Source organism: Lethenteron reissneri, chromosome 27, assembly GCF_015708825.2.
Source record: "Lethenteron reissneri isolate LAM-NWPU_2019-01 chromosome 27, ASM1570882v1, whole genome shotgun sequence".
Taxonomy (NCBI): Eukaryota; Metazoa; Chordata; class Hyperoartia; order Petromyzontiformes; family Petromyzontidae; genus Lethenteron; species Lethenteron reissneri.
The window spans coordinates 16,241,171-16,268,426 of NC_083805.1; the positions used below are offsets into that span (position 1 = coordinate 16,241,171).

General features: G+C 52.8%; 2 protein-coding genes across 3 annotated transcripts in view; one reads left to right on the forward strand and one right to left on the reverse strand.

Moving 5' to 3' along the window:
• GTF2B (general transcription factor IIB) overlaps nucleotides 1-8,532 on the forward strand; it is a 30,875-nt gene extending 22,343 nt beyond the window's left edge. The window contains 1 exon segment of the mRNA XM_061561583.1: nucleotides 3,595-8,532. Coding sequence (XP_061417567.1) covers nucleotides 3,595-3,728 — 134 coding nt within the window. The 3' untranslated portion in view covers nucleotides 3,729-8,532.
• ENDOG (endonuclease G) overlaps nucleotides 8,439-27,256 on the reverse strand; it is a 28,778-nt gene continuing 9,960 nt past the window's right edge. For both annotated transcript variants that reach the window (XM_061561582.1, XM_061561581.1), the window contains exons 4-8: nucleotides 16,223-16,395; nucleotides 15,552-15,703; nucleotides 14,230-14,339; nucleotides 13,396-13,477; nucleotides 8,439-11,818 (exon numbers count right to left, since the gene is read on the reverse strand). In XM_061561582.1, coding sequence (XP_061417566.1) covers nucleotides 11,534-11,818; nucleotides 13,396-13,477; nucleotides 14,230-14,339; nucleotides 15,552-15,703; nucleotides 16,223-16,395 — 802 coding nt within the window. In that variant the 3' untranslated portion in view covers nucleotides 8,439-11,533. The remainder of the gene's footprint in view (nucleotides 11,819-13,395; nucleotides 13,478-14,229; nucleotides 14,340-15,551; nucleotides 15,704-16,222; nucleotides 16,396-27,256) is intronic.

Here is a 27,256-nt window from a genome sequence, read left to right on the forward strand (position 1 = left end):
GTGGTAGTTACTCACCCACTGTGGTAGCCACTCACCCACTGTGATAGTTACTCACTCACTGTGGTAGTTACTCACCCACTGTGGTAGTTACTCACCCACTGTGGTAGTTACTCACCCACTGTGGTAGTTACTCACCCACTGTGGTAGCCACTCACCCACTGTGATAGTTACTCACTCACTGTGGTAGTTACTCACCCACTGTGGTAGTTACTCACCCACTGTGGTAGTTACTCACCCACTGTGGTAGTTACTCACCCACTGTGGTAGTTACTCACCCACTGTGGTAGCCACTCACCCACTGTGATAGTTACTCACTCACTGTGGTAGCTACTCACCCACTGTGGTAGTCACTCACCCTCTGTGGTAGTTACTCACCCACGGTGCTAGCCACTCGCCCACTGTGCTAGCCACTCACCCACTGTGGTAGCCACTCACCCACTGTGGTAGCCACTCACCCACTGGTAGTCACCCACTGTGGTAGTCACCCACTGTGGTAGTCACTCACCCACTGTATTAGCCACTCACCCACTGTGGTAGCCACTCACCCACTGGTAGTCACCCACTGTGGTAGTCACCCACTGTGGTAGTCACTCACCCACTGTATTAGCCACTCACCCACTGGTAGTCACCCACTGTGGTAGTCAATCTGTGGCGGTAGCTAAGGCCGCTCCGCTGGGGCGAGACGGCGCCCGACGGCTTCCCGTGTCTCTGGGGGATGGAGTCGGGGGCGGCGCGGTGCCGGCAACCGTTACCCCGGAGCCATGAGGCGTCGCGTTGCCACGCGTCAATTCACCGGTGCACACCGACTCTTGCGCTTCCAATGCGTGCGTCGGACAGTGCGCGTGCGAGCATCGCTTTCACGTAAATGAGTGTGTATAAACTATTGTTTTTATTGGACCAGGTAAGGCCCACTGAGTAATATAGCTCTTTCTCAGAAGTGATCTGGCCACAATTGATTTCTCAACGAAGTGGTTTACCTTATGGAAGCAGCCAAATACGCATGATGATTCTAAATGTGGAGGGAAAAGCCGGAGAAAAATCCATGCTACCACGGGGAGAGAGACACGCAAACTCCAAATATACAGCAGGTGTTGGGATTGCAATTGAACCTACGACCTCTTGCACGCAAGGCGAGGTATTTAACATCTCGCCACCTTGGTGTTGCGTCGTCAACGCGTCCGAGAGGATCCACGTGGCAAAATTTAAGAACAGACAGACGTCGATTCTTATATTCAAGGGCAACCCTGAATCGTAACGATTTGAGGGCATCGATCAATTACTTGGTGATGCTCCTGGCAAGCGGGCAGTGGTGCGTGGAATGTAAGCAATGTCAAGATGCGTCGTCAACGCTGCGCTTGCGTGCTCTTAAGAAGGGCCATTGCCTGAAACGTCACTCACTGCACACATTTCCTTTAAGGAGCCACGGCATTTTTAACGAATGTGTCGAGTCCGTCTGAGAGGTTGCTTGGTGAGGTTGCAGGGGGGCAGCTTCCCGAGAGATGCGTCGGCATTGCCCCCACCCCACCCCCCCCACCCCCCCCACCCCTCCCACCCCCCCCACCCCCCCCACCCCTCCCACCGCCCTGTCAGCCCGGAGAGGGGCGCGAGCGATGGGCCCAACGTTCGTCAAGACGTCTTTAGCATGGGCCGGTGGAGGGTGGTGGCAGAGTTCAGACAGGGCGCTGAGTCGGAGCCACTGAGATGATGCTGTGATTTAAACTGGGTTCCGAGTTGATGGCCTCGGTTTTGTCACCGATGACAGTGCGGACAAAACTGTAGCTCGTAACATGTTAGTCGTGCACTCAGTCTGGCTGAATTTCCAGCCGCGGGCGGCACGGATTTCGCTCGCTGGGTCAGAGCGCGAGGCGGGGGGAGTACCGCCCCTTACGCAGTGGGCCAGAGGTCGGTCGCTTTATTTAGGGGCTGACCATGGAACGAAGACGGGTCACCGCATCGAGCGCTTTCAGACGCGCTTCTGCGGCAGTCTGGAACGCGCTCTTCCGATATTAGGAAGCCACTGGAGCTATGCACTTTAAAATCTGAATTGAAAACTTCAGAACTGCTCTTTATGTTTAGTTGGTCGTCCTTCCCTCCCCCACACCTCTGATTAGCACTACGTACATACATACACCTTGGTGGGTGGCTCTGTGATATCCGCTTCCACTAGAGGGGTGCACTCCTCTGCGAGAGATGAGATTGCTCGCTTTGCCTCCTGACGAGACACTCACGGCGCAATCGGTACCAAGTTGCGGGGAAAGTAATCTCTAAAGAGCAAAACACAATTCAGGGCACGAGGCACAAACTGCGAGCGTGAACCCGATTTGGTAATTTATCGACTCGGACACGATCGCCTCGCCGATGTTGCGGCAATGCTGCCCCGACTGCAACTCGCTCCTCGCCTTCCTGCTCGCACGGATCCCGGGACAGAGCGCACGGAGCCGTCGCCCCGCGGGGCGCTCGTCCCCCATAGCACCGAACGGGCGGCACCGCTATTGCTGCTACTGCTGCTACTGCCGCTGCTGCTGCTGCTGCTACTGCTGCTGCTGCCGCTGCCGCCACCGCCAGCTCGCGCCGCACCGCGCGTCGCCGGGCTGGCTGCCGCTGCGCCGGCACGGTCGACCGGTTTGCGCCGGCGGCTCCGTTTCACCTTGGGGGGAGACGCGATTGTTAATGAGCCCGGGGAGGTGCGGCTATTTCAGGCGACGTCCGTCACGTGGTTGGTGGGGGGTGGGAGGAAGCGGTGAAGCGGGAGCGTCTCGCGACTCATCGTCACGCGCCGGGCGAGCAAGCGGAGCGCCCAGGGAGGGAGGGCGGTGGGGGGTGGGGGGTGATGGGCGCACTCGTGCGTGTACGTGCGTGTACGTGCGTGTGCGTGCGTGTGCATGCGCGTGCGTGTACGTGCGTGTGTGTTCACGTGCGGGGAGCGGTAGTGCAGCGGTTAGCGCGTTGCTCTTGGAACCCAGCAACCCTAGTTCGATTCCCTCTCACGGCCAACACCGGTGACGATTATCTGAATCGCTTCTGGGCCTCCCCTAGGTCGACTCGGCCTCAAATGAGTGCCTGGTGCGGTGTGTAAAAACATCGCCGCTGGGGAGACAAAAGCAGCCCGGAGTGGTGTTGGCCTCTCACCCCCTCGTGTGCCGTGCCGGCCCGACCTTCATAGGTCCTCGCGGCACTTGCCCCAACAGTCTGTGAAGGCTATACGGGGGATCTTTGTCATTGTTGCGTGCGTGCGTGTTACCGTCGTCCGTATTGTGCGCGGCACATTTAGTCAAAACCAATCGCGCTTCGCACGCGTCCGATGATTGCCAAACGGCGAAATGTGTGCCGCGGCCGAGAGTGAGGACTCGCGTTTGCGAGGCGACGCTCGGCGCAGTCCGGGGATCTTGGCACGTGCATGTGTGTGTGCGAGTGTGTCCGCTCTGCCTCAACACAAGTGTACGTGTGCATAAATGTATGTTCGGTGTGTGTGTGTTTGTGTGCGCGTGTTCATGGTTCGTATGCACGTGTGTGTGTGAACACAACGTTTAATCACGAATGCTTGGTGTCAAGCGGAAGGCTGAGCGGGGTGCGTGCGCTTGTGCCCGCGTGTAGAGATCGGCGACATCGCCGGCGTGGCGGACGTGACGATCCGCCAGTCGTACCGGCTCATCTACCCCAAGGCGTCGCAGCTCTTCCCACAGGACTTCAAGTTCGACACCCCCGTGGAGAAACTCCCCCAGCTGTGATGGGCACGCGGGAGCGGCTGCGCACGCCGACAGCGCACCTGCACCCGTCGGCACCTTCCTCGGGACCCCGACACGCGCACGCGCGGCGCTCGGAAATTCGTTTGCGATGCGGTAACGGGTGTGTGCGGGCGCGCGTGTGCAGATCGGCTCATTAAAACTGCGAGCGGCAGAAGTTGTGAGAAGATTCCGCTGGATGTGGAACGGGACTGCAGACGCCGGACGGGACGGGGGATGAGACGGGACGGGAGAAGGGGACTGGAGACTCGGGATGGGAGAGAAGGGGGGGAGACGGGACGGGAGACGGGACGGGAGACTCGGGATGGGAGAGAAGGGGGAGACGGGATGGGAGATGGGACGGGAGACAGGACGGATGACAAGACATAGACTGGACGCAGAAAGGGACAGGAGACGGGATGGGAGATGTGAAGTATCAGAGGAGCAGAGTGCAGTCAGAGCCTGCACTCTGCACTGACTCGCTGGGACGGACGGGGTGTGGGCGCTTGCGGCTGAAGGAACGATTTGTGTTAATTTAATTGCCGCGAGACGCCGCCGGCGCTGACGAGGACTGGTGTTTTTTTTTGTAATTATTTCGGCAGCGAGGTTTGTGGGGAGGGGCCTGAGTCTAAAAGTGGCTTCAAGGCAGCCATCATTTTTACGAACTCTGGGGTCCTTTCCTCATTTTGTATTTTCGGCAAAAGCGGCTCCCGTCGTGCCGCAGGGGCAGCAGCGTCCGCTCAACGGCGCCTCGTCTCCGTGGCTTGGCCGGGCGGGAGGGGTGGGTGGGGTGGGTGGGTGGTGGGTGGGGTCTCGTGTCAATCGCTCGTGCGATAACCTCACTGTCGCGAGCGAGCGAGGAAGTGTAGCAGCGACGGCCGCACGCGCACAAACGAACAAACGAACCGGCGCGGTTCGGGGCCAGCGCCGCCGGCAGCGGCCGCTCAGCCGGTGGTCTCCCGGCGCCACCCGCCGACCCGCGGCAGCGGCGGCGTTGTTGTTGTTGCTGGAGCAGTAAACACTCGGACGCCGTCGTGCCGAGTCCGAGACCAACGCACAACGTCAATGGTCACGCGAGGAAGAGGAGAGATGCTGCCGATGTTGAGGCTGTGCCAATGCTTGTTTATACGTGCTAATAAGAGTCACGACCTTTGTTTTAGCCAGTAAAGCCTTGCTGCTGCTGCTGCTGCTTGCTGCTTGCTGCATCGCGAGTTTCTCTGGAGTCGTCCTGCATGGGAGTGTTTGGCCATTTTGGGTTTTGTGGGAGGGGGGAGCCACAGCAGCAGGTGAGGGCCTCGCCACGCCCGGACTCGCACGGACACGACGGCCACTCGCCCACTCGCCCACTCGCCCACTCGCCCACTTGCCCACTCACCCACTCGCCCACGAGCCCGCTCGCCCACTTACCCGCTCGCCCACTTACCCGCTCGCCCACTTACCCGCTCGCCCACTTACCCGCTCGCCCACTTACCCGCTCTCGCCCACTTACCCGCTCGCCCACTTACCCACTCGCCCACTTACCCACTCGCCACTCGCCCACTAGTCCGCTCGCCGCCACACTGCCATCTAATCCGTCATCTCGTACCCACTGCGTGTTTGTAGCGTCCCGGCACGTACTGATCTCCCGAGAGATCCACCAAGCCCACCTCTAAAGGGCGTGCACCCGCCCACGCAGCCCGACAGTTGCAGGGACGGTGACGCTGCGACGGCACTTGCCGTCCAATCTGAAAGTTCCAAGTTGGATTCCCCGTCGCGGTTTATAAATCGGAGACCGTTTGGTGGGAAGTCGTCAGTCGTCACCCGATGGATGGATCGGCCCCCGCGATTGATTTGTGGAGTTTCCACCACTGCCAATCGGGATGAGTGCCACCCCACGCTTGTTTGTGCGTGCGATGCCGAGCTTGTAGGGAAGTCTTCATATGCAGAGGACTGCAGAGCATGGGCAATTGTTGGTAGCACCGCCTGGCGCTTGGCTTTTCCGCTTGCCTGCGATCCCTCCTCGCGCGCCTTCCAAGTCATTCCATCTCTCACTCGTCGAGAGCAAGCGAATAACTGCGCTGCGCGTTGCAAGTTTAAATTATTATCGTGAGGTATTGGAGCTGGACCGATGATCCCCCAATTGGGATGAAACCGGTTTGCAAATTGCCTTTGCGCATCACTCCCACTGCAACGTGCAGAGCTGAAAGCTGCCCAGGTGGCGGTGGTGGCAGCGCTGAGGATGAACAAACCTCCGGTTCCCGCGTTGCCCTCGGAAATTTGCGTTGTCCCGAGCGTAGCACTCACGAATCTCCCGCGGACCTGTAGCCTCCGCGGCCCTTCCCGACTCGTGAACAAGCAGAAGCCGGCTTGTTTCCCGGAGCTTCGCGTATATGGCAATTGATTCGTCGCAACTGGGCTTCGTGCGGCGTGGTTCCCCCTGGTGTCACGTGCGAGTTACCCGCGTGTAATGCATGGCATGAGTTGAAGATGTAGTCATCCCACTTCCCCCCCCCCCTCAGCTAGGGACAAGGCTAGCCACTCTTGGCCCTTTGGCCCCCCACCCATGGTCAACTCTGTCTGCAGCGGTGGATTTTCCGTTACGTTGCCCACCCCCCATCAAGTTCATAATTGTGGTGATGGTTAGAGGATTGGGTTCTCGGTGGCCTTGGTAATGGGATTTCCACCAGGATTGGGGCTATGGCCAGAGCCGTCCCTGGGGTACGGCGGATCGGGACGACCTCCCCGGGCCCCGCAATTTGGGGGACCTTGCGCTGCGAAGTCACGCTGTCGATCGTCATACTTCTGGTTTAGTTTGAAGGCGTCGGGGGGGGGGGGGGGGGGGCCCTGGGCTATGGCTGTAGTGAGCGTGGGGCTAGGGCCATGTTGGAACAATGTTCACGAATATTGATGTGGCTGGGTGGGGGGGGAGTGTGGTTTTGGTTTAACTGAGGCGGCTTGCCAGAGATGGGGTTAAGGGTAATGAGCCTTGAAGAGTTTTGCTAAGGTTAAGTGTTAGGATTGCGGTAAGATTTATGGTTGTTAGGGCTGGGGTTAGGGTTAAGTTAAGGTTGAATTGAACAAGTCACCAATTGCATAACGGAGCACAAATGATTCCACATCCTGTCCCCCTGACGAGATGCGTTACTGCTTTGGGCATCACGGCCCCTGGGAAATCTGCGGTGCGACGATGCACGGACACGCCCAAGTACCCGAAACGATTCCCTGCATCATCTCGCACCGAGTCACATTCATTCTCCCACACGCTCAGCTGGTGCCCAGAGGTTCACCAACTGGGTGGGCTTCCTGCCAGCTTACGACCAACAGCACCACGGGCTCTGCCAAGCACACTTCCCCGTTCCGATCCTTTACTCGGCGATCTTGTCGCAGCCCGTCGTAATTGGTGCCAGTGAGCCCTGCGGTGGAAATTCCACATTCCTATGGCGGGGTCTAATTGTACGCGTGTGCACGGTACAAAAATAAGTGACGCATGCCAGAATAAAGGATCTCAGGTGCTGAACGTGGATTTAACTAAAGCGGATTAAAAACAAATGAAATTTTATTTTACCAGGTCAGGCCCACTGACAGTGTGTAGATCTTTTTCAGAAGCGACCTTGCCACAAATGATAGCTCAAAGAAGTGGCTTATCACGTGGAAATTCACAGCAGCCCAAATTTATCTCTAAACATTCACAGCGACGTTAGGTGGGGGGAAAAAAGCGTTTGAAGATCTAAATGTGATGGCGTTAGGAATTCTTGTTTTAAGCGACTGCTGCCAACTTACAGAAATTGCTGCCCCCCCCTACCCCCCTACCCACGGACTCAAGGGTTTACCCGCAGCACCAAAACCAAACCCGTGTTCCAAGGGGAAATTATCCAAAGGTTGGACGCCCCAGTATTATTGCTTTCCCTTCTCTACCACTGGTCGGCCCATGGGCGCAGACCCAAGGTATCGCTTGGCGGTGCTGCCACCCGAGATGGCTAACCTTGAGGTACCAACGTTTGAGAACGGATCTGCTACTCGCAACCAAAGGAACGCGATGGACCGAATGGGGCCCGGTCCTCACGACTGCAATCGTCGTCTTCGTGTGAAAGTGAATTACGCCGCCGTATTGTTTCATTATCCTGTCGCACAATCCACTCCGCTCATTCATTCGTAGCCATTCACGCAAACCGGTGTTGCTCAACATTTGCCATCTCTAGCGAGTACCGAATTTCCACTCTGGCCCATGGTGACCGACGGTTTGCGTCCCGTCTGTCCGTCGGGAAACACTACGGCTCTGTCGCAACGGCGCAGACGCCCGGCCACGTTCCTCAACAATGCAACGGTGTGACCCAAGACATCATAATTGGTAAATATACCGAAACAAAATATTCCAATTTAGTGCATTTGGTATTTGCGCCACGCGTATTGCACAAGGCCAGCGTCAGCCGACGAGCTCGTAACTCGCCCCGCGTGCTATCGGTGTGTGACGCTCGCCGCGATGATGAACAATCCCCGCGGCCCACGGCTGATTTTGACATCTGTGCAACCCGGGGGACTGCGGTCTCCTGCACGGAGACACTGCCGCCCGTGATTTCAAGCCAGCTCATTCCGGTGGGTCGCATCGAATGAAGCCCTGTCCACCCACGCCAACCCTCTCCACACACCACGCTGACCGCTGCAGTCGCGCCTGGGACGTCTCCGCAGCCCAAGACGCCCACCGCTGGAGATGTTACGCGGCAGTGCCTGGAGTCTGTGTGGCCGTAATGACGTTTATTTGCGACAAAATACTTTGAGAACTTTTTTTTTGTTATTTCTTTTTGTTAAAACGCAAAATAAATGGATTCCTGCATGCCAGTGTCCGCGTGGTGAACGGGGGGGGGGGGGTGGTCCATGAGGGCCCACCGAGAAGTTGTTTTGGCACGAATTTCCCACCAGTGGCTACCTTAAGCCATCGGCATGAACTGCAGTTCCGGCGAGGCCCTCACATCCCCGCGGGCCAGCTGCTGGTCGTCCTGGGACGTGTGCGTGTCACGTACATTTCGAGAATGCAGGCGCCACGGGGGTGGGATGTTAACTACCTCGCCAGATAGGCAGGAGGTCGTGGGATCCATCCCAACGTCTCTCCCCGTGGTCGCGTAAACATGTTCTCCAGGTCCTCCGGTTTTTCCCCTCCACATTTTAAAATCGTGCAGTAAATATCCACGTGATTAGCCACTTGGCTGAGTTTTCATTTGTGGCCAAGTCACTTCTAAAAAAGCGCTACGTAGCTCAGTGGGCCGAACCTGGTCAAATAAAGTTTTTCGGAGTTTTCGATGCATTTCGGAGGCACTCGTCCGGCATAGTTGTACAGGAGTGTCCGATGCTTTGTATACATAGGCGAAGAGCATTGTTGGTTGTGATATAATTGATTGAAGGTGTTGAATGAACTTGTATAGATGTCACGTAGGTAAAAAATTAATAAAAAATAATAAAAATCACGACGTTTCGGAGGCAACACAAGCTTCCGTCTTCAGGTGGAATTTAAAATTTTCACCTACGTGACTTTACCGAAAAAACCTAAGAATATGAATCCTTGCAGTCACGAAAGCTTCAAATCTAGAATTGTATAGATGTATAAAGCGCCTTATTCAAAGGCGCTTTACAGCGATTGTAAATATGGGGTTGTTAAAAGTGGTGCAGTTATGGTGGCAGAATTGACGGGTGAGGTTAAAGAGGGGTGGTACGGGTAGTGGTACGGGTAGTGGTACGGGAAGTGGTACGGGAAGTGGTACGGGTAGTGGTACGGTGGTACGGGTTGGGATCGGCCTGGTCGTGATGGGGGCAGTGAGGAGCAGTCGCAAGGATGGGCTCGGAGGAGAAGCGGTGGGGGTTGTGCTTTGAAGGTCGGGGGACGGAAGCTGCAGCTCGGTGAAGGAGATTACTGCATTGCGCCGATGGCCAACGACGGCTCGCCTGGAGCAGCTCGCTCTCGATGCGAGTCGCGTACCACGTGTGTCAAGCGCTCTGCTTGAGATGCTGCCACCGGCGGATGGGACGGGCGGCTCTTCCGACAAACGACGACGCGGCGTTACGGTTCCATCCCCAGATCGTAAACTCCTCTCGCGCCGCACAGGGGAGACCCCGTTTCTCCGCGTCTCACTGCGAACGTGCCAAAAATGAAACACGAGTCCTACTTGGCGTTTGAGTTACGCTTCAGAAGCCTGCGAGGCTGACGGGACGGAAACATTTTATTTTTCGATCGCGAAACAGACCTTCCTTCGCCGGCTATACGTAGAGCGCTTCACCCGACGTACGCCGCTCACAGGCAGTCGAGGAGATTGGTTGTCCTTCCCCCGCACCTCCCATCAGCACGGTTGGCTACGTGGGGTGCGAAACAAGTCCAACAGACATGCTCGTGTCTCCTCGCACACCGACTAGTGCAGGGGTCGCTAACTAAAGCAACGAGACATTTCAAGAGCCGCATTGCACTGTGGTGCACTTCCACGGTGAACTGGACTTCCACGGTGAACTGGACTTCCACGGTGAACTGGACTTCCACGGTGAACAGGACTTCCACGGTGAACAGGACTTTCACGGTGAACTGGACTTCCATGGTGAACTGGACTTCAACGGTGAACTGGACTTCCACGGTGAACTAGGGCTTCGATGGTCAGGAGTCGGCAACCAAAACAACAAGAGCCATTTTTTTTCAAGTTTCAAGACCCGCACCGCAGTCCTTAAAGAGCGGCAGCGTGCCGAACCCGGCACTCGAGTCAACTCCGGTCCATTCAGAATGCAGCGGCTAGGGTCCTGACCCACCGCCACTCCTCATTCGGAGCACATCCCTGTTAGTGCACCGCCTCACTCGCTGCCAGCTAAACTCCGTATTGAATTCAAGATCATCACATTTAAGGGCCCTGATTGCTCTCGTACCCCCCCCCCCCCCCGTATACATTCTGGAGCTACTGCGCCCCCACATTCCAATAATAACTGTAAATGTTGTGGGTTTACTCTCAAACACACGTTCATAATTACGCGATCTCACCCCAAAAAACAACCTTCATTATGGATAATATCAGTCGCGGAAACCTACGACTACTACGTGTTAAAAAGAACCCTGGGGTTGACGGTCCTGGATCTACACATCCCCAGAGCGATGCTCCATGGACGGCGATGTGCGGGCCTTCGCTTCCATTGCCCCTCGACTGGAAGTCTCTGGCGAGGGCCGTCGGGCAGTCCGCTTCGAGTTGCGATCTTCCAAGTCCCGCCGACAATAGCTCCTCTTCTTCAGAAGGCCTTTTTATTTGTCATTTTAACTCGGAACCACTTAACTCAAATGTCACGAATGTAAGAAGCACCTTGTATGTACGTTAAACTACGGAGCCAACCGCGCTGATCGGAGTTGAGGTGCGGGGGAAAGTACCGACGTTATGGCGCGCTGCAACTATTATCAGAATCTGAAAATGAACATTTCAACTGGAGTACAGTTGGTGCATCCCTCGGGGGATAACATCACAGCGAGGTGGCCAGCAGATGGCAGTGCAGCACGTGGGGCGGCGACCCCGTGACCTCGCGTCGTCTCGACGTACACGCGTGCGTTCCCCTCCGGGCGCTGCGTCCATCTCCCTCCCTCCCCGCACAGCAGTCATCGACGTCGCACGCAAGGTCACCATGGAAAATCCTCAACCAAGTTGGCGTCCACTCCTGCCCAGTTCACCAACGGCGGGGGGGCCGTGGCCAGCGGTGGAAACTCCCACGCTCCCATAATGGTGCCTCCACCGTCGTACGAGACCAGCTGAGCTTCGTTTGGAACCGCGAAGAGACTCCGTGGCACCGCCGCCGCCGCCCCCCGGGGGGATCGCCTGCCACCCTCACGCCTTGGGGGGCGGCGGCTTCAGAGCGGGCAGCTGCTGCCCCTGGCCCAGCTGCCCCAGCTGCCCCTGTCCCGACTGGCCCAGGACGGAGATGACCCTGGCACCACCCCTGAGCCGGCGCTCGACGTTGGGCTGGAAAAGGAGGCCCGAGGCCCGCTCCAGGCTCTCGAGCGGCACCAGGAAGCGCTCGCGCGGCACGCCGCTCGAGATCGCCTCGTTGGGCATCACGAACGCGCGCAGCTCCACGTCACCCCCCTCCGCGTGCTTCTGCAGGATGAGCAACTGTGAGGGGAGAGAGCAGAGAGAGGCAGAGGTGAGGAAGACGAGAGGGAAGAGAACGGAGAAGAGGAGAGAGCCAAGAGATGGGGACAGAGGGGGGGTAAGATAGGGGAGGGGGGTGGTAGAGATAGAGGCGATATGGAGAGGGGGGAGAGAGCTGAGAGCTGAAGGGGCGAGAGAGGAAGAAGGGAGATGAGGAGTGAGGGAGAGGGGAGATGGTAGAGGGGGGAAGAGGACAGGGGAGAGAGAGAGAGAGGAGAAGGAGGAGAGGGCAGAAGTGGTTTATTTTGAACAGCAAGTCTCATTGAGCCATTTTACTTTGTCTAAACTGTATCCCGTTCGTGCTCCCAGCGTCGCGTCACGGAACGAGGGAATCCATCCGAAAATCTCGCGCAGCAGTGCGACCCCCTGAGCGTGTGTGTTCCAGAAGGGCCCTCGGAAGCAGATGTCACAGAGCTAACCCCGAGATCGCCTGCGGTGACCTCTGGTCCGCACATTAGGGGGGGCACTTTCCCACCAGCTCTGCCACAGAGAGCGATGTTCGTCACGTGACGGTCAAACGTCTATTTTGAGTTCTCAAGAGCTGAAATTCAACAAAGTTAAGTGGCGAACTGAAATAAAGACTTGTGTTTATGCAGTCACCGGTGACCTGGGGCTCAGTGCATCAACTCACTCCACTTCAGAACCCGGTTTAATCACAGGCAGAGGCTGAGACACGGATTCGAACCCAGGTTTCTCAGCGGTGCCGGCTCAACAGAGGTCGCAACCGGGTTTTGATTCCTTACCCGTACCGTACCCGGCTGCACCAGGGTCGCAAACGGGTACCCGTACCCGTACCCGGCCGGGTACGGGTAGGGTACAGGTATCGGGTACCTGATTGCAACCTCTGGGATGAAGCCATGTTGCAGGCGCGGGTGGGTTGATTCTAGGAACTTGAATTGTGAGAAGAGACAAGACGTTGGGAAATGAGTGACAAACAGTTACTCGCCAGTGACTCACGGTCTACCCGTACCCGGCCGCACCAGGGTCGCAAACGGGTACCCGTACCCGGCTGGGTACGGGTTGCTGGGTATCGGATAGGGTACGGGTATCGGGTACCCGGTTGCGACCTCTGCAGCTCAATGCTCTGACCTCTGTAGTTGTTGTGCTACGGACAAACACAGGCGGCCCCTCCCTCCACGAGCAGATATGCGACAAGCCGGTGCTACCAACAATTGCCCAAACTCCCCGATGGTCCTCTATGGTAAGATGTTATCGGCCAATTGATGAATGTTTACACGTGGGAGGAAAGCAGAGCTACGTGGAGAAAACCCACACGTGCGAGGGGGAAACACTGTATCCCATTAACACGTGGCGTCCACATTTTGCCGTACCGGCTTGTGGCGAGCCACGTTACAGCTCCCCTCTTCAATGCCCACGGGCTGGTAGGTTCGCAGCATCCGTAAACCCTCGCTGGTGTCTCCACACAGCGCTGGGTCACAGGCAACCACGTGCGGCGGCGTCTCCGCCACCGCCCGGCTCGTAGAGCTCCGCCTGTGGAGGCGGCTGGGAGGTGCAGGGGAGGGGGGAGGCCATCGCACCTTGAACAGGTGCGTGGGCACGGCCACCGTGTTGGGCCCGATCACCTCGTAACGCACGTAGGTCTTGCCGTCCGCCTCCCTCCTGCACACCGCACACAGCCGCCGTCACTCACCACCACCAGCACCACCACCGGCACCACCACCGGCACCATCACCACCATCGCCGCCACTACCACCACCGCCATCGCCGCCACTACCACCACCGCCATCGCCGCCACTACCACCACCGCCGCCACCACCATTGGCGCCACCGCCACTGCCACCACCACGTGGCCTTAAAGTGCACATAGTCTGGCACAAGCGCCGTGGTGAGGTCATCGCCACTTAGTGGGGAATGGCGGTTGTTGTGTGTGTAGGTACGGTGTGTGTGTGTGTGTATGATGTGTGTGTGTGTATGATGTGTGTGGGTATGATGTGTGTGTGTATCATGTGTGTGGGTATGATGTGTGTGTGTATCATGTGTGTGGGTATGATGTGTGTGTGTATGATGTGTGTGTGTATGATGTGTGTGTGATGTGTGTGTGTATGATGTGTGTGTGTGTATGATGTGTGTGTGTGTATGGTGTGTGTGTGTATGGTGTGTGTGTGTATGTATATGATGTGTGTGTGTGATGTGCGTGTGTATGGTGTGTGTACGGTGTGTGTGTGATGTGCGTGTGTATGGTGTGTGTACGGTGTGTGTATGGTGTGTGTACGGTGTGTGTGTGTGTACGGTGTGTGTGTGTATGGTGTGTGTGTACGATGTGTGTTTGGTGTGTATAGTGTGTGTATGTTGTGTGTGTACGGGTGGCGAGCGTGTGGTGCGTGGTGCGGGGGCCAGGCCGCTGTGCTCACCTGGGCAGGTAGAGAGGCCCGGTGCACACGTAGACGTGTGCGTACTGCTTGGTGAGGCCACGGCAGTACTGCTCCAGGTCATTCCACGCGTTCTGGTTCATCTGAGGGTTCTGCAGCACACACACACAAAGAACAGTTGTCATCGTTGTTACTACTCCGCTCGCTTATCAAACAAATTATCGCCGAGTCTCAAGACCCGTTTCCGGGAGGGTCCTGCCAAGTTTTCACAGTCGGCTGGCGATGTTTGCTGCCCCTTTGTGCAATCCCGATCGAGGGACCTGCAGTGTGATTCTTCAGCATTCGGGGATGTTGTTTGGCTATGTGTTAACTGTGCGCTGGTCAACAACAACAACAAATTTCTGGCCTGGACTTTTGCAGCTGTTCTAGAATAATTTCAGGGTGCTGATTCCAAATCTGATCTCAGATTTGCTCTCTCACATCTCATTTTTATGCTATCGGCATACCCCATTTTCATTGATTTTTACCCGAAATTAACTCTGTCACTTATGATTGCAAGTTGTTGCGAGTCAGTGACTGCTTTAGTGTTAAAATATGGTGCTGTATTTTTAGGATAGTGTGTTTATAATATCATTTTATGTAGATATCCACATTTATTTAATATTTTTCTTCTGAAGTTTTTATTGAAAATGCAATATTTGATATCTCAAAAACTGATGCCAGATTTGGAATCAGCACCCCAAAATTACCTTAAAACCGTTGGAATACCTTATGCCAGAAAAAGTGTGTTGACCAGTGTTATCAGAGCATTTTTTGTTTGTTTGCATGTTCGCAACAAGTACCTGTGGTTAGTGTAAACTTGACGACTTGCAAAAGGTATATTTTTCTTCGAACATCTTAACACCTTCAATTTCGATTTAAAGCTTTCGTGACTGCAGGGATTCATCTTCTTGGTTCTTTCGGTAAAGTCACGTAGAAGGGAAGTAATAAAATAATAAAAATAAAACATAATAAAATAATATAATAATATAATAAAATAATATATATAATAAATTAATAAAATAGAATAATATATTAATATAATAAAATAACATACTTATTTTATTATGTTTTATTTTTATTATTTTATTACTTCCCTTCTACGTGACTTCACCGAAAGAACCAAGAAGATGAATCTTAACACCTGTTTTATTGCCAGTAAGGGTAAAACCTATATACCGATGCTCGCAAAAAGTTCCCATAGATGCATCACCCCATCACCATCACCGCATCACCACGATACCATCACCACATCACCCCATCACGGTCACCCCGTCACGGTCACACTCACCGTACTCCCCCCCCCCGCCCCAACGGTGTAGTACCTGCGGCACAATGTTGGTGAGCAGGAAGGTGTCCCGCATGGCCTCGCGCGACGCCTTGTGGTTGGCCGCGGCCGCCATGTGTCCCCGGTCGTAGCCGCTGCCCCGGAAGTCGCCGTTGGTGGCGCGGTGGAATGCGTGCACACTCTCGTCCTCTGCCAGACACACGCCACGCTCCGCCGCTCTAGACACGCCGCTCACAACCAACTCGAGGGGCATAGCCGGAGGGGTCGGCTCAGGACTATAGGGGTCAGTATAGAGCTACAGGATTCGGGTCACAGCTATAGGGGTCATGCCAGGATTACAGGATTCGGGTCACAGCTATAATGTTCAGGACAGGGCTGCAGGATTCAGATCAGGACTATAGGGGTCAGGACAGGGCTACAGGATTCGGGTCACAGCTATAATGTTCAGGACAGTGCTACAGGATTCGGGTCACGGCTATAGGGGTCATGCCAGGGCTACAGAATTCCGGACAAGGCTATAAGGTTCAGGACAGGGCTGCAGGATTCGGGTCAGGACTACAGAGTTCAGGACAGGGCTGCAGGATCTGCATCAGGGCTTTTGGGGTCAGGACAAGAGGCTGGGCTGAAGCCATAGAAGCCTCCGGGTTAGTGCCGAGGCTCTTCCAAGCCACCGCAATCACCCCCCTCCCGCCCACTCCCCCCGCTCACCGAGGAACTCGCAGTTCTGCCTCGTGGCGTCTCCCCGCAGGCCGACCGAGTCGAGTTTCTCCAGCACCCAGGCGGGCGTGCGCGTGCGCGCGTCGTACGACACCAGGTAGGCGGTGCGGGAGCGCAGCTGGGCCACGCCGGGCAGCCCAAACGTGGACAACTCCGCCGCGGAGCTGGGGGCACGCGCACGGCGACACGGAACACGAGACGCTCGCTCGGCACGAGACACCCCGAGCGAGACACCCAGGTGCGACACCCTCGTAACGGACTCACCGTGTGGGACACCCACTCAAGACGCCCGTGTGGGACACCCGCATTAGACACCCGTGTGTGACACCCGTGTGTGACACCCGTGTGTGACACCCGTGTGTGACACCCGTGTGTGACACCCGTGTGTGACACCCGCGTGCACTGAGGACTGGCTGCTTGCGTTGTGGCCGAAACGTCGTGAGAATTGTATTTTATTATGTTTTATTATTATTTTATTATTTCCCTTCTACGCGACTTTACCGAAAGAACCAAGAAGATGAATCCTTGCAGTCACGAAAACTTTAAATCGAAATTTAAATCAAAATTTTAGTGCTCGGATGGGCGACCGCCGTGCGTTGAACCGGTGCCGTAGGCTGCCACAGGCCTATTTCTTACAGCAGAGGGCAGTCCAGCAAAGGCCATCATCGTGTGACAGCACTCCGCCCCGACATCTACGGCCACCCGCCTTCACCACTCCTGCGCCGACAAGCGCGGTGACGTCTGCTTAAGTGGTCCCCCGAAACCTGCACGGCATGGCGAGGCCCTCATCCAGCAGAGGATTGACAGAGGGGGCTGTTGTATACTAACCTTCTTCCAAAATTGAGATTAATAATATTTGATGATTTTTTTTATATATTATCTTTTTACTTGTTTTTTAATGATTGAAACACACCAAGCGCAGCAAACTGCAAAACACCAGGTGTTGTTAAGTAATGAACTGGAGGAGGGCTAGGATGGCAGAATTTGCAACCTTGCTTCAAGGAAAGATAAGGCCTGATGAACGGGCACATGTCACCCGTGCAGGCGGCAGAGACAGTGGGAGTGTCAGCCAGACATAGTTAAGGCAAAAAGCCCAACCATCCTGCATGGTTTTAAAGTAACGTCAAGATTCGAAATTCAACAACAGAGTAGGCTAAATTACCGATCCTCGCGCTCGCTCAAATTGGAGACCAGGCTGCGAGCTACATAAATGAACCATTGCCCATTTGCTAATCCAATACTGAATGTTAATATTACTGAAGTCAAAACGAATTCTATGACCTCAGCACATGGGCAAATAATAGGGCAGTGTCGACTCAAAGGCAATGGAAGAAACAGAGGCGCCTTTGTCTAAATCACAACCACAGAAAGCCAGGAATCATCACTGATTGTGTGTTCAGGGATTCCGAGCTAGTTAGAACACGTGCACAGGGGGGGAGCTGATGTAAACAACCCTGCACGTCTGAACGTGAGGGGGCCTTTGACCTGAAAGTAAGAATAACACTCCCAGAGCAGAAGGTTGGATGACCACAGTGAGACGAGAATAAGAGTGGTGTATATCTCTCAAGGAGGCAGACCCAGCTGAACAACAAGGCTGCGGGGTCACCAGAAGTTCGCATTCGCCTAGTTAAGACAAAAAGCTCAATTATTCTGTATTGCTATTAAAGTAACGTTAAAGTCGGAATTTAACAACAGGGTAGGCTAAAGTTATCGATATTCACACCCACTCCAATTAAACCAGGCCACAAGTTACGCCTACTGAACCATCACCATTATTAAGTCAATATGAAATGTTATTTCCATACTTCAATACTTTCTATACAATTCGACCCGAAGCATATGACAATCAGAACCTTCCTAAGTCAAAATTGAATCGCACCCAGACAGGAGCGAATAGTCAATATAAGGTTGAAGAGGGAAGGAAATCAAGAGCACGGCGAACTGCAAACGTAAGCAAAAGCCGGGAACAACACCAGCCCAGCAACAGCGAGTGGGGCTTCGACAGGCCATAAAGTAGAATAATAACTCCCGGGGTCAGGGGACACAAGAAGAAGCAGGCAGACAAAAACCAGAACTGACTCCAAGGTTCAACCGCCCTCACCTACTCAGGAGTGACGGAAATTAATGAGGCCTTGAATTAACGGCAGGCAACAACAACGGCGAGCAGAGATAGGGTGGGGCAAAGACTGCGGGCTATGAATGCAACTTCGTGTCAGTAAAGCCCTGACAAACAAGTTAAGTTAAAGACATCACAATACATAGTATCGCACATAACATCAATGTTAACTCTATTCACCATAAACTATATTCCGCTTATATAACCATCCAGGCACCAAGGAATACGAATTCCTAGGATCAAGAAACTTACCCCTTAACCTAAGATATCGGAAATAAATTTATAGTAATAAGTATATGCATGAAAGACAAAAGTAAAACTTATGGAAAAGCCAGGATAACGGGATGAATCACAACCAGGTCGAATATAATACATAATAAAAAAAAACGATGTTAAACCCAGGGTCGGAGAGAAAGGGAGATCCCGGCCGTCTTTGTATCCCCGCAGCGCGGGATAGGAGTGTGTGTACGCTCGGGGAAACACCTACACTTGGGTCGGGCACCACGATGGGAAACGACAGACCTTAGGTTACATACAGAATCATAACTGTGAAATAGTAAGGGACAAATGTTAACTTAAAACTTTTTAACCATTTCTTTGTGCGCCGGGTCGGAGAGAGTGTTGCCCCTCCCTCCAGGTTCTGCAACACGAACAAAGACGCCTATGAGACGATTTGTAACGTCTGTGTTTTGGGTCATGAAGAAGGCCAGACAAGAGATAATATTGCACCCAGACAGAGAGACGACTTCGAGGCAATTTGTAACATCTGATTGTTTGCTCGTGGGTTTTATGGAGGGAGTGTGACAACGAATATACCGTCAGTGATGCACACAAGGACACACGGACATACGGACAGACACATGGACACACCTGCCTACGGACAGATCCTGACATAGCAAAAATCGAAAAGAAGCCCCGCCTTGTGGGCGGGATCCAGGGGGATTTTTCGGCATAAAGTAAAGGATCCTGAGCATTGGAACCAGTGCGACGGGAGGGTCCACTCAGAAGCTCGACCGGGAGGGTCGACTCAGGAACGAGTGCGACGAGAGGGTCCACTCAGGAGCGCGACCGGGAGAGTCGGCTCAGGAGGAGTGCGACCAGTGGGTCCACTCAGGAGTGCGACCAGAGGGTCGACTCAGGAGCGAGGGCGACCAGCGGGTCGACCCAGGAGCGAGCTCGACCGGGAGGGTCGACTCAGGAGCGAGCTGCGACCAGCGGGTCGGCTCGACTCATCTTCAGCTCGTCAACCTCTGCCGAACCGGGGGTCTCTGCTGCCACCGGAGTGGTGAGCATCGCGGATCGGGGACAACCCAGAGCTGCACGCTACGAGCGAGTTGTGGGCGCCACCTACCGACCGGGTTCCGAACTGCGACAGCGTATCAACAGGCATCCGAACCAGTTCGCCACGGTGACAGGGGATCAACTGATACGTATGACGCGCACCGCCCCCTCACCACACGACCACCAGGCGTCTGTTTGACCTAAAGAATCGACTCCGAACACTGACTATTCAAGACAACTCTTACCACTCAAAAACACTCGAACCCATAAGCCATCCGTGGCTGGAAAGCATCGCAACGAGACCGAGTGATGGCCCTCCGTCGTTTATAAGAGTATTCTTAATTTTTATCTTTAATATTTAGTGGGCTGTACTCTTAATCGCATAAATTCCCAACAGATCCATCAATACGAACTGATTCTTGGCACCTCCTTCCGCCGAGCCACGCTCACGTGGGGAGTGGTGGCCCACCGGACCCTTATCAGGTGATCTGGTCCCCAATTAGTAAACTTGGTATAAGATAACGAGCTTCGGAAAAGGAGCACCGTCGCAGGCCCTTACTCCGAGCCGTTCTGTTGTCAGATAACCTGCCGATGTATCTGTTGAGATTGGTGCCTTTAAGAATAATAACTGTTTCTGATTGTGTTTTTTTTTTATCGCCGTATAATCTTTCAAGTATCTTTCAGTCATAATCGCCGCACGTACTCGCATCCTCTACAGAATATTCAACTGTTCCGTGACCCAAGGTGTTAACAACGTGATAAGGGTTGCGTATGATCAATAAGGAGTGCGGTACTGCGTGAACAATATTGAGTATAATCATTCATTAACGTTAAGGTTTTCTTAGCATAGTATTTGCATGTTTTAACGACTCTCTCTCTCACTAACAACCATCGCGTTATGCGGGATCCATGTGCCGTTGTCAAAGTGAAATCAGACAATCGTTGATGATACTGTATTGATGCCGTATTGACGTTCCGGGATTGAGAGTTCGCATACTATATCATAGTTAAGGTTGAATTAGTAATAAATTGATCAATACAGAAGTGGTTGTGTGATTCTTTCCTGAAATCTATGCATAAGATCTGCTTCTGCGTTGAGATTTGAACTTGGTGACCTTAATAAACACACTAATACATACTCAGTAAATGTTAAAGCGATAACGGGGTGAACCGGGGTCTGGTTATCATAACGACTTGCGTTATCATAATTACACCCACTCGCATAATTAATACGATTACCTCTCGAATTGGCATAATTAAAATGTGCGTAATTACATAAATTAACATATTTCCGGATAATTACACATTTGGCCAAATTTCATTTAATTATTATTATTTCCACTGAATATTCATAACCCACATATACAACATAATAATTTCACCCACGCACGCATACAACATAACAAATTTTCATACCCAACATATACAACATAATGGGGGCTCGTCTTCCGGGATCTCTCGCAGACAGTTATGCATGAATTCAGGAACGAATCACTGATGTGTTAATCAAAGTGTTGTGAACTAACGTTGCCTTGTGATTGTAAACGGGGGTATACAAACAAAACGCGCTCTGAAGGGAGATACCAGAGTAGCAGAGTATAACAAAGACAGCTGGGCTGAGATTATTTGCTCGAGTTGAACTGACGCATCCTGTGATACAATTGTTTATATGTGCTCTGAAGGGGAATTCTAGAGTAACTCACGACGCACATGAGATGTTAGAATTAAGATACACTCTTAGTCTATTAACCACACTACATAATAGAGATGGCACAGGATCCACAACATTCTGAGTTTGACACACCAACGCATAACACTGATACAGAGTGGACCTCTGAGGAGGAGATGGAATCTATGGAAAAACAATATCGGGAATTTGTGTTAAAACGTACTGGACGGACTGCTAGCCAGCAGACGGAGCAGAGAGATATATGGGAGGGGAGCCATACAGAAGATGTTAAGGCCCATAGAAGGAAACTACTTAAGGACGTGATGAAATGTGGCAAAGCCAAACGTGACGTAAAAATTGCAGAAATAGCGAGGGTAGACTCGTATCTCCTCGCACAGACAGACAGAGAAAGATTATGGAATGAGGAAAAATTTGAAAGGGAGAGACAAGAGAAACTGTCCTTAATGGTGCAGGTAGAGCGTCTGCACGCCCTCGTGAGAGAGAAAGAATCCGCACTAAATGCACCAGTGAAACACCCAGACGTTGATACACAGAACACATACGGGAGTAACAATTTACCACACTCCGAGCCACGGGGACGTAGCCCAGGGCCAGATCCCACAATGAGTATGGCTACTATGCAAAGCAATTTTGATAAAGTAACACCCTCGCAAATCGAGGAGAGAGAAGAGGAAATAATAATACAAACGGGAAAACATGAGGCCGACCACCCCAACGTTAGAGAGAGACAAATAATTAACCCTAAGTCATCAGGATACACTGTAATGATAGAGCGGGAAAGGGCGGAGCTGGTGCAAGACGGGAAACATGACATAAACAGCACACCAGGCAGACGCACGCTACGCAAGTATGACCGACATGATGCAGATGACAGAGACAGCTCACCAGAGAAACGCACCTCGCACAAACACGACCAACACGACACACGTAACAGGAGCTCACCAGAGAGACGCACATCACACAAGCATGAGCCATGGGATAAGCAGAAATCACCGAGCCAAGTTGACCCACGTAACAGGTGCAAAAGGCACTACAAAAGTTATGTTAAGCAGAGCCACCGTGATGGTGACGGCTCATCTGACACTGACTCCTCTGACAATGACCAACACGACACGGGTAACAGGAGCTCACCAGAGAGACGCACATCACACAAGCATGAGCCATGGGATAAGCAGAAATCACCGAGCCAAGTTGACCCACGTAACAGGTGCAAAAGGCACTACAAAAGTTATGTTAAGCAGAGCCACCGTGATGGTGACGGCTCATCTGACACTGACTCCTCTGACAATGACCAACACGACATGGGTACCAGAGAGAGCTCACCAGAGGGACGCATGACATGTAAAAATCACCCACGCAAAACCACCCGCACCAAAAATCACAGAGACAGGAATCCCGATAACCATGAAGCACGAGACAAACATAAATTCAACACCTCACCTAGCAGGCACCACTCACGTAGTAGGCAGCATGAAGGTCGAGGACAAAAACACTCACCACATAGACACCGCTCAAGGAGATCACGCACACCAACCCACAAGCACGAATCACAAGACCCACATAAGGAAAACAAGAGACACAAGCAACGGGACAGATATGAATCCTCGGACAGAGGGAGATCACGACACAGACACGGGACACATGACAACAGTGATAGTGGAGACAAGGGTAGCTCAAGGGAGCACTCCTCAGGAACCGACACCACTGATGACGAACAACACACTTTTAACAGTAAGACACTAAAACTAATGGACAAAGCACTCGTGAGAATTCCCTATTTCGATCCACATAACAAGAACAGGGATATCCACACTCACATAGCTACAGTAGAACAGGAGGCTAAGATCCGGGGTTTGGGTAAATCAACAGAAAAGGCATGTCTATTATCAAGGAGCCTACATGAACCCGCCAGACCATGGGTAGCCTCCCTGCCAAATAGGGTGAAGAGTGACTTTAAACAATTGAGCCGAGCAGTAGTTAAGAGATTTGGGGAATACTCCACACTATCCGAAGGATTGAACGCGGCAAAGTTGATGACCCAGCGTGTAGACGAAGACCCACGAGATTATCTCCTACGCCTTAAGAAAGCATATTACGCAGGGGACGTGGACAATGCCCAGGGAGATAAGACAGTCTTAAAAGTGATGTTCTTCCAATCATTGAGACCTGAAATAGTGAGAATAGTAGGAATGATGTTGGACCCCGAGACTGCCTCCCTACGCCAGATTGAAAGCAAGGCCCACACGGCCTGGGTGAACGGACGGAAAACCACTGGCATAGCCAAAACCCACATCGTCACCAGAGATAAAGAATGCCTCGATCTGGAGGGAAGCGAATCTCCAAGGAATAATATTAGCGCCACACGGGGTGGACATGAATTCCCCCAGGAGAGGGCGCCTAACCCAATAGAATCGACACCCGTCCACAACACGCTGAATAACGTTCCACGTGGGGGGAGGAACGAGGCCAGAGGAACTTGGCACCCACAGCCGCCACCACCATGGAATTCAGAAGAGGGCGGAGGCTGGAATTATGGAGGAGGAAGAGAGAGTGACGGGCCACACCTACCCCGCGGAGGCCGACGCCCACCAAACCAGTCACCATATCGTCCCCTACTGCCGCCTCCACCAGCAATAGAGCATAGACCACCGTTAGCTAACAGGAATCGATATGCTCACCACATTAGGATGGAAAAAGAGCTCCTAGGGAGTATGAAGACTTCCATGCAAGTAGCGAAGGGAAGAATACCAACTATACCCACACAGGAGGAGGACACACCCAGAGCAAAGGTAGCCCAAGTGAACGTAGAGAAGACAAGAAGCCTCGAAGCAATCACCGAAGTGGTACCAGAGGGAAAAGGGTACCATCTGGGGGAATTGATTCCCGTAGGACCAGTCGGACGAGTCCACGTGGAAGTAATACTGCAAGACACCCTGACCAGCCAAGGCCTTTGTGATACTGGAGCAGAAATATCCATGATATCCAGAGAATTATTTGACGAACTCCAGACTGCCCTCCAGAGGAAGAATGAAACACTACAAGTGATGCCAAGTAAACTTACCTACTCAGGATGTGAAGGGACCCACATACGACCATTGGGCAAAGTTATGACGAAGTTGACGTTCAACAAAATCAACATGAACCATCCCCTATATGTCGTACAATACCCAGGAAAAGAACTGATTATTGGGATCGAACTACTGAATCGCCTGAAACCCATTATGAACCTTGAATCCCGACAAATTTGGGCACAGTCAATGCCGGAGCAACAAAGGGACTCAGAAGATGAAGACGTTATGAGAGACTCCACGGGAATCCAAGTGATAACACAGGAGCTCGACGACCTATCAACGACAATCAGGAACGAAGACGAGCTCCCCGCAGGAATTCGAATCACTCAGCTAATGACTAACAGACTGAGAGAAGACCGAAAGGAAGCCGACTTAGAGTCAGTATCACCAAATGACCGTCCCCTCATAGAGTATATACCGCCCCCTGGAGGCCAAACCGACGAACTGCAAACTGATGAAGGAGAACACAAGGGCAAGAGCGTATTACCCTCGGATGAAGCCAAGGCAACTCAACCGATAGTAACGCAAAAGGAACTTTCAACCGAGCCGCCCGAAACCACGAAGGCCCTAGATCCAAACCAAGAGAAAGGAGTCCTTACAATAGAAGAACAAATAGAACAACAAATTGAAGCAGCAGACGCCCTAGAGAGCGACACTCAACGAGACGAGCTACGACAACTGCTCCAAAAATACAACTCCCTGTTCTCCAAAGACTCCTATGATTGTGGCAAAACCGACCTACATGTGGTATCCATTCCCACACTGGAGGGAGCACCAGCGGTATACGTGAAGCAATACAAGATTCCACTGGCCGCCTATGAATCGATCCAAGAAACCCTAGAGAACCTACTCAAAAAGAACATAATCCGGGAATGCAACTCGACCTACAACTCACCCATTTGGCCAGTACTAAAACCCACGGGAAAATGGAGACTCACGATCGACTACCGACAACTCAATAAAACAGTTCCCCTATCTCGATGGCCAATGGCAGAAATCGACCACGGTCTCAACCAAATAAAAGGCGCAAAGGTACTCACCACAATGGACCTAGCAAATGGCTTCTGGACCATGCCAGTAAAAGAAACCGATCAATACAAGTTGGCCTTCACCTTCGACGGAATACAGTATACTTGGAATCGCTGCCCGTTCGGATACTCGAACTCACCCGCAGACTTCAACATATTCCTCCACAAGGCGATGGGCGACGCAAAAGAGCGAGGCACCATCGTCTACGTCGACGACATACTAGTCAAGGACTCCTCATGGGAAGAACACCTCGAGAGCCTCCAGCATACCCTCGAGCAGTTAAAGGAAGCAGGCGCAAAGATTTCAATACAAAAGGGACAGTGGGCACGCAAAAGGGTGGACTACCTCGGGCTCCAGGTCGGCACTGAGGGAATGTTACCCCAGACCAAAAGACTTGAAGCCCTCCTTGCACTCAAATCGCCCACCACAGTCACGACCCTTCGGAGCTTCTTAGGGATTTGCAACTACCTTCGACAGTTCGTGGACGACTACGCAGGAATCGTTCGACCCTTAGTTAAACTACTGCAAAAAGACGAACCATGGGAGTGGGGACAGGAACAGGAAGCCGCAGAAAAAGAATTAAAACGACAGATCACAGAGGCATCCTGCCTAGCATACCCAGAGAAAGGGAAAGAATACTACCTGGAGACCGCATACTCAGATCATAGTATCAGCTCGGTACTGTACCAGAGGCAGGAAGCAGAGAAACGAGTTATTGCCTATGCCAGCAAAGCCCTCCGGGGAGTGGAGATGAAGTTCTCCGAGTGTGAGAAGGCGATATTTGGAAACATCTGGGCCATACAACATTTTCGGAACTTGTTGAACGGAGAGAGGATCATCCTGGAAACGAATCATGAATCCATGGCATACCTCAACAGTAAGAAGATTCGAGAGGGCCGCGTAACCAGCAGCCGAATAGCCAGCTGGGCACTGACACTCCAAGGCCTACCAATCACAGTGAAATATGCAAAAAACAAGAAAAGTCCAATGGCCCAAGGTCTTGCCGATTTACATGATTGTACCTTTGACAGCATAGAAGCAGAGGACGAAAAGATACCTCCGGAGGACAACAGGTACCTGCCCTTCAGGAAGGAGACATGTGCCGACCTACCAGTGGTATACATCGATGGATGCTCCAAGATGAAGGCGAACAAGCTTCACGCTGGGTCAGGAGTCATTTGGGAAACTGGCCCACTCGCAGGGATTCAAGAGGGATTTCAGCTGGGACCGAAGTCAAACCAGTATGCAGAGTTGGTCGGGGTACACATCGCTGTCCGAATGGCATCCAATAACCAAATACGGACCATGGTGGTGTGCACTGATTCCAACTACGTACAGCACAGCTTCCTGCACCACCTACCCATATGGAAAAAAAACGAGATGAAGAACCATAGTAATAAACCAATTCGCCATCGAGAACTATTCGAGGCCATAGATAAGATGGTTCAGAACAAGGATATGAAGATATTTTGGAAGAAAGTCAAAGGACACTCCAAGATACCTGGTCAAGAGAAAACTGGGAACGACCAAGCAGATGCTATAGCAAAAGTGGGAAGCCTGGAAGGCACCCCGTGGAAGCTAGAAGACCAAACCGACAGAGACGGACAACAAGAGTCGACGAACCAAGACATCGCCGTGATAAGACTGGTCACAAGAAGTGGGAAGAACCCGGCAGAAGCTGGAACCAGAGCCCAATTGAACAGTGCCCAGCCTTCCGAAGACCTGATCAGAATGCAACAAGAGGACGAAACACTAAAGACACTCGCCGATCATATCCAAGATCCAGCAGGAAAACCAATCACTACTGACAACTTGAATGACAACAAAGAGCTCGAGAT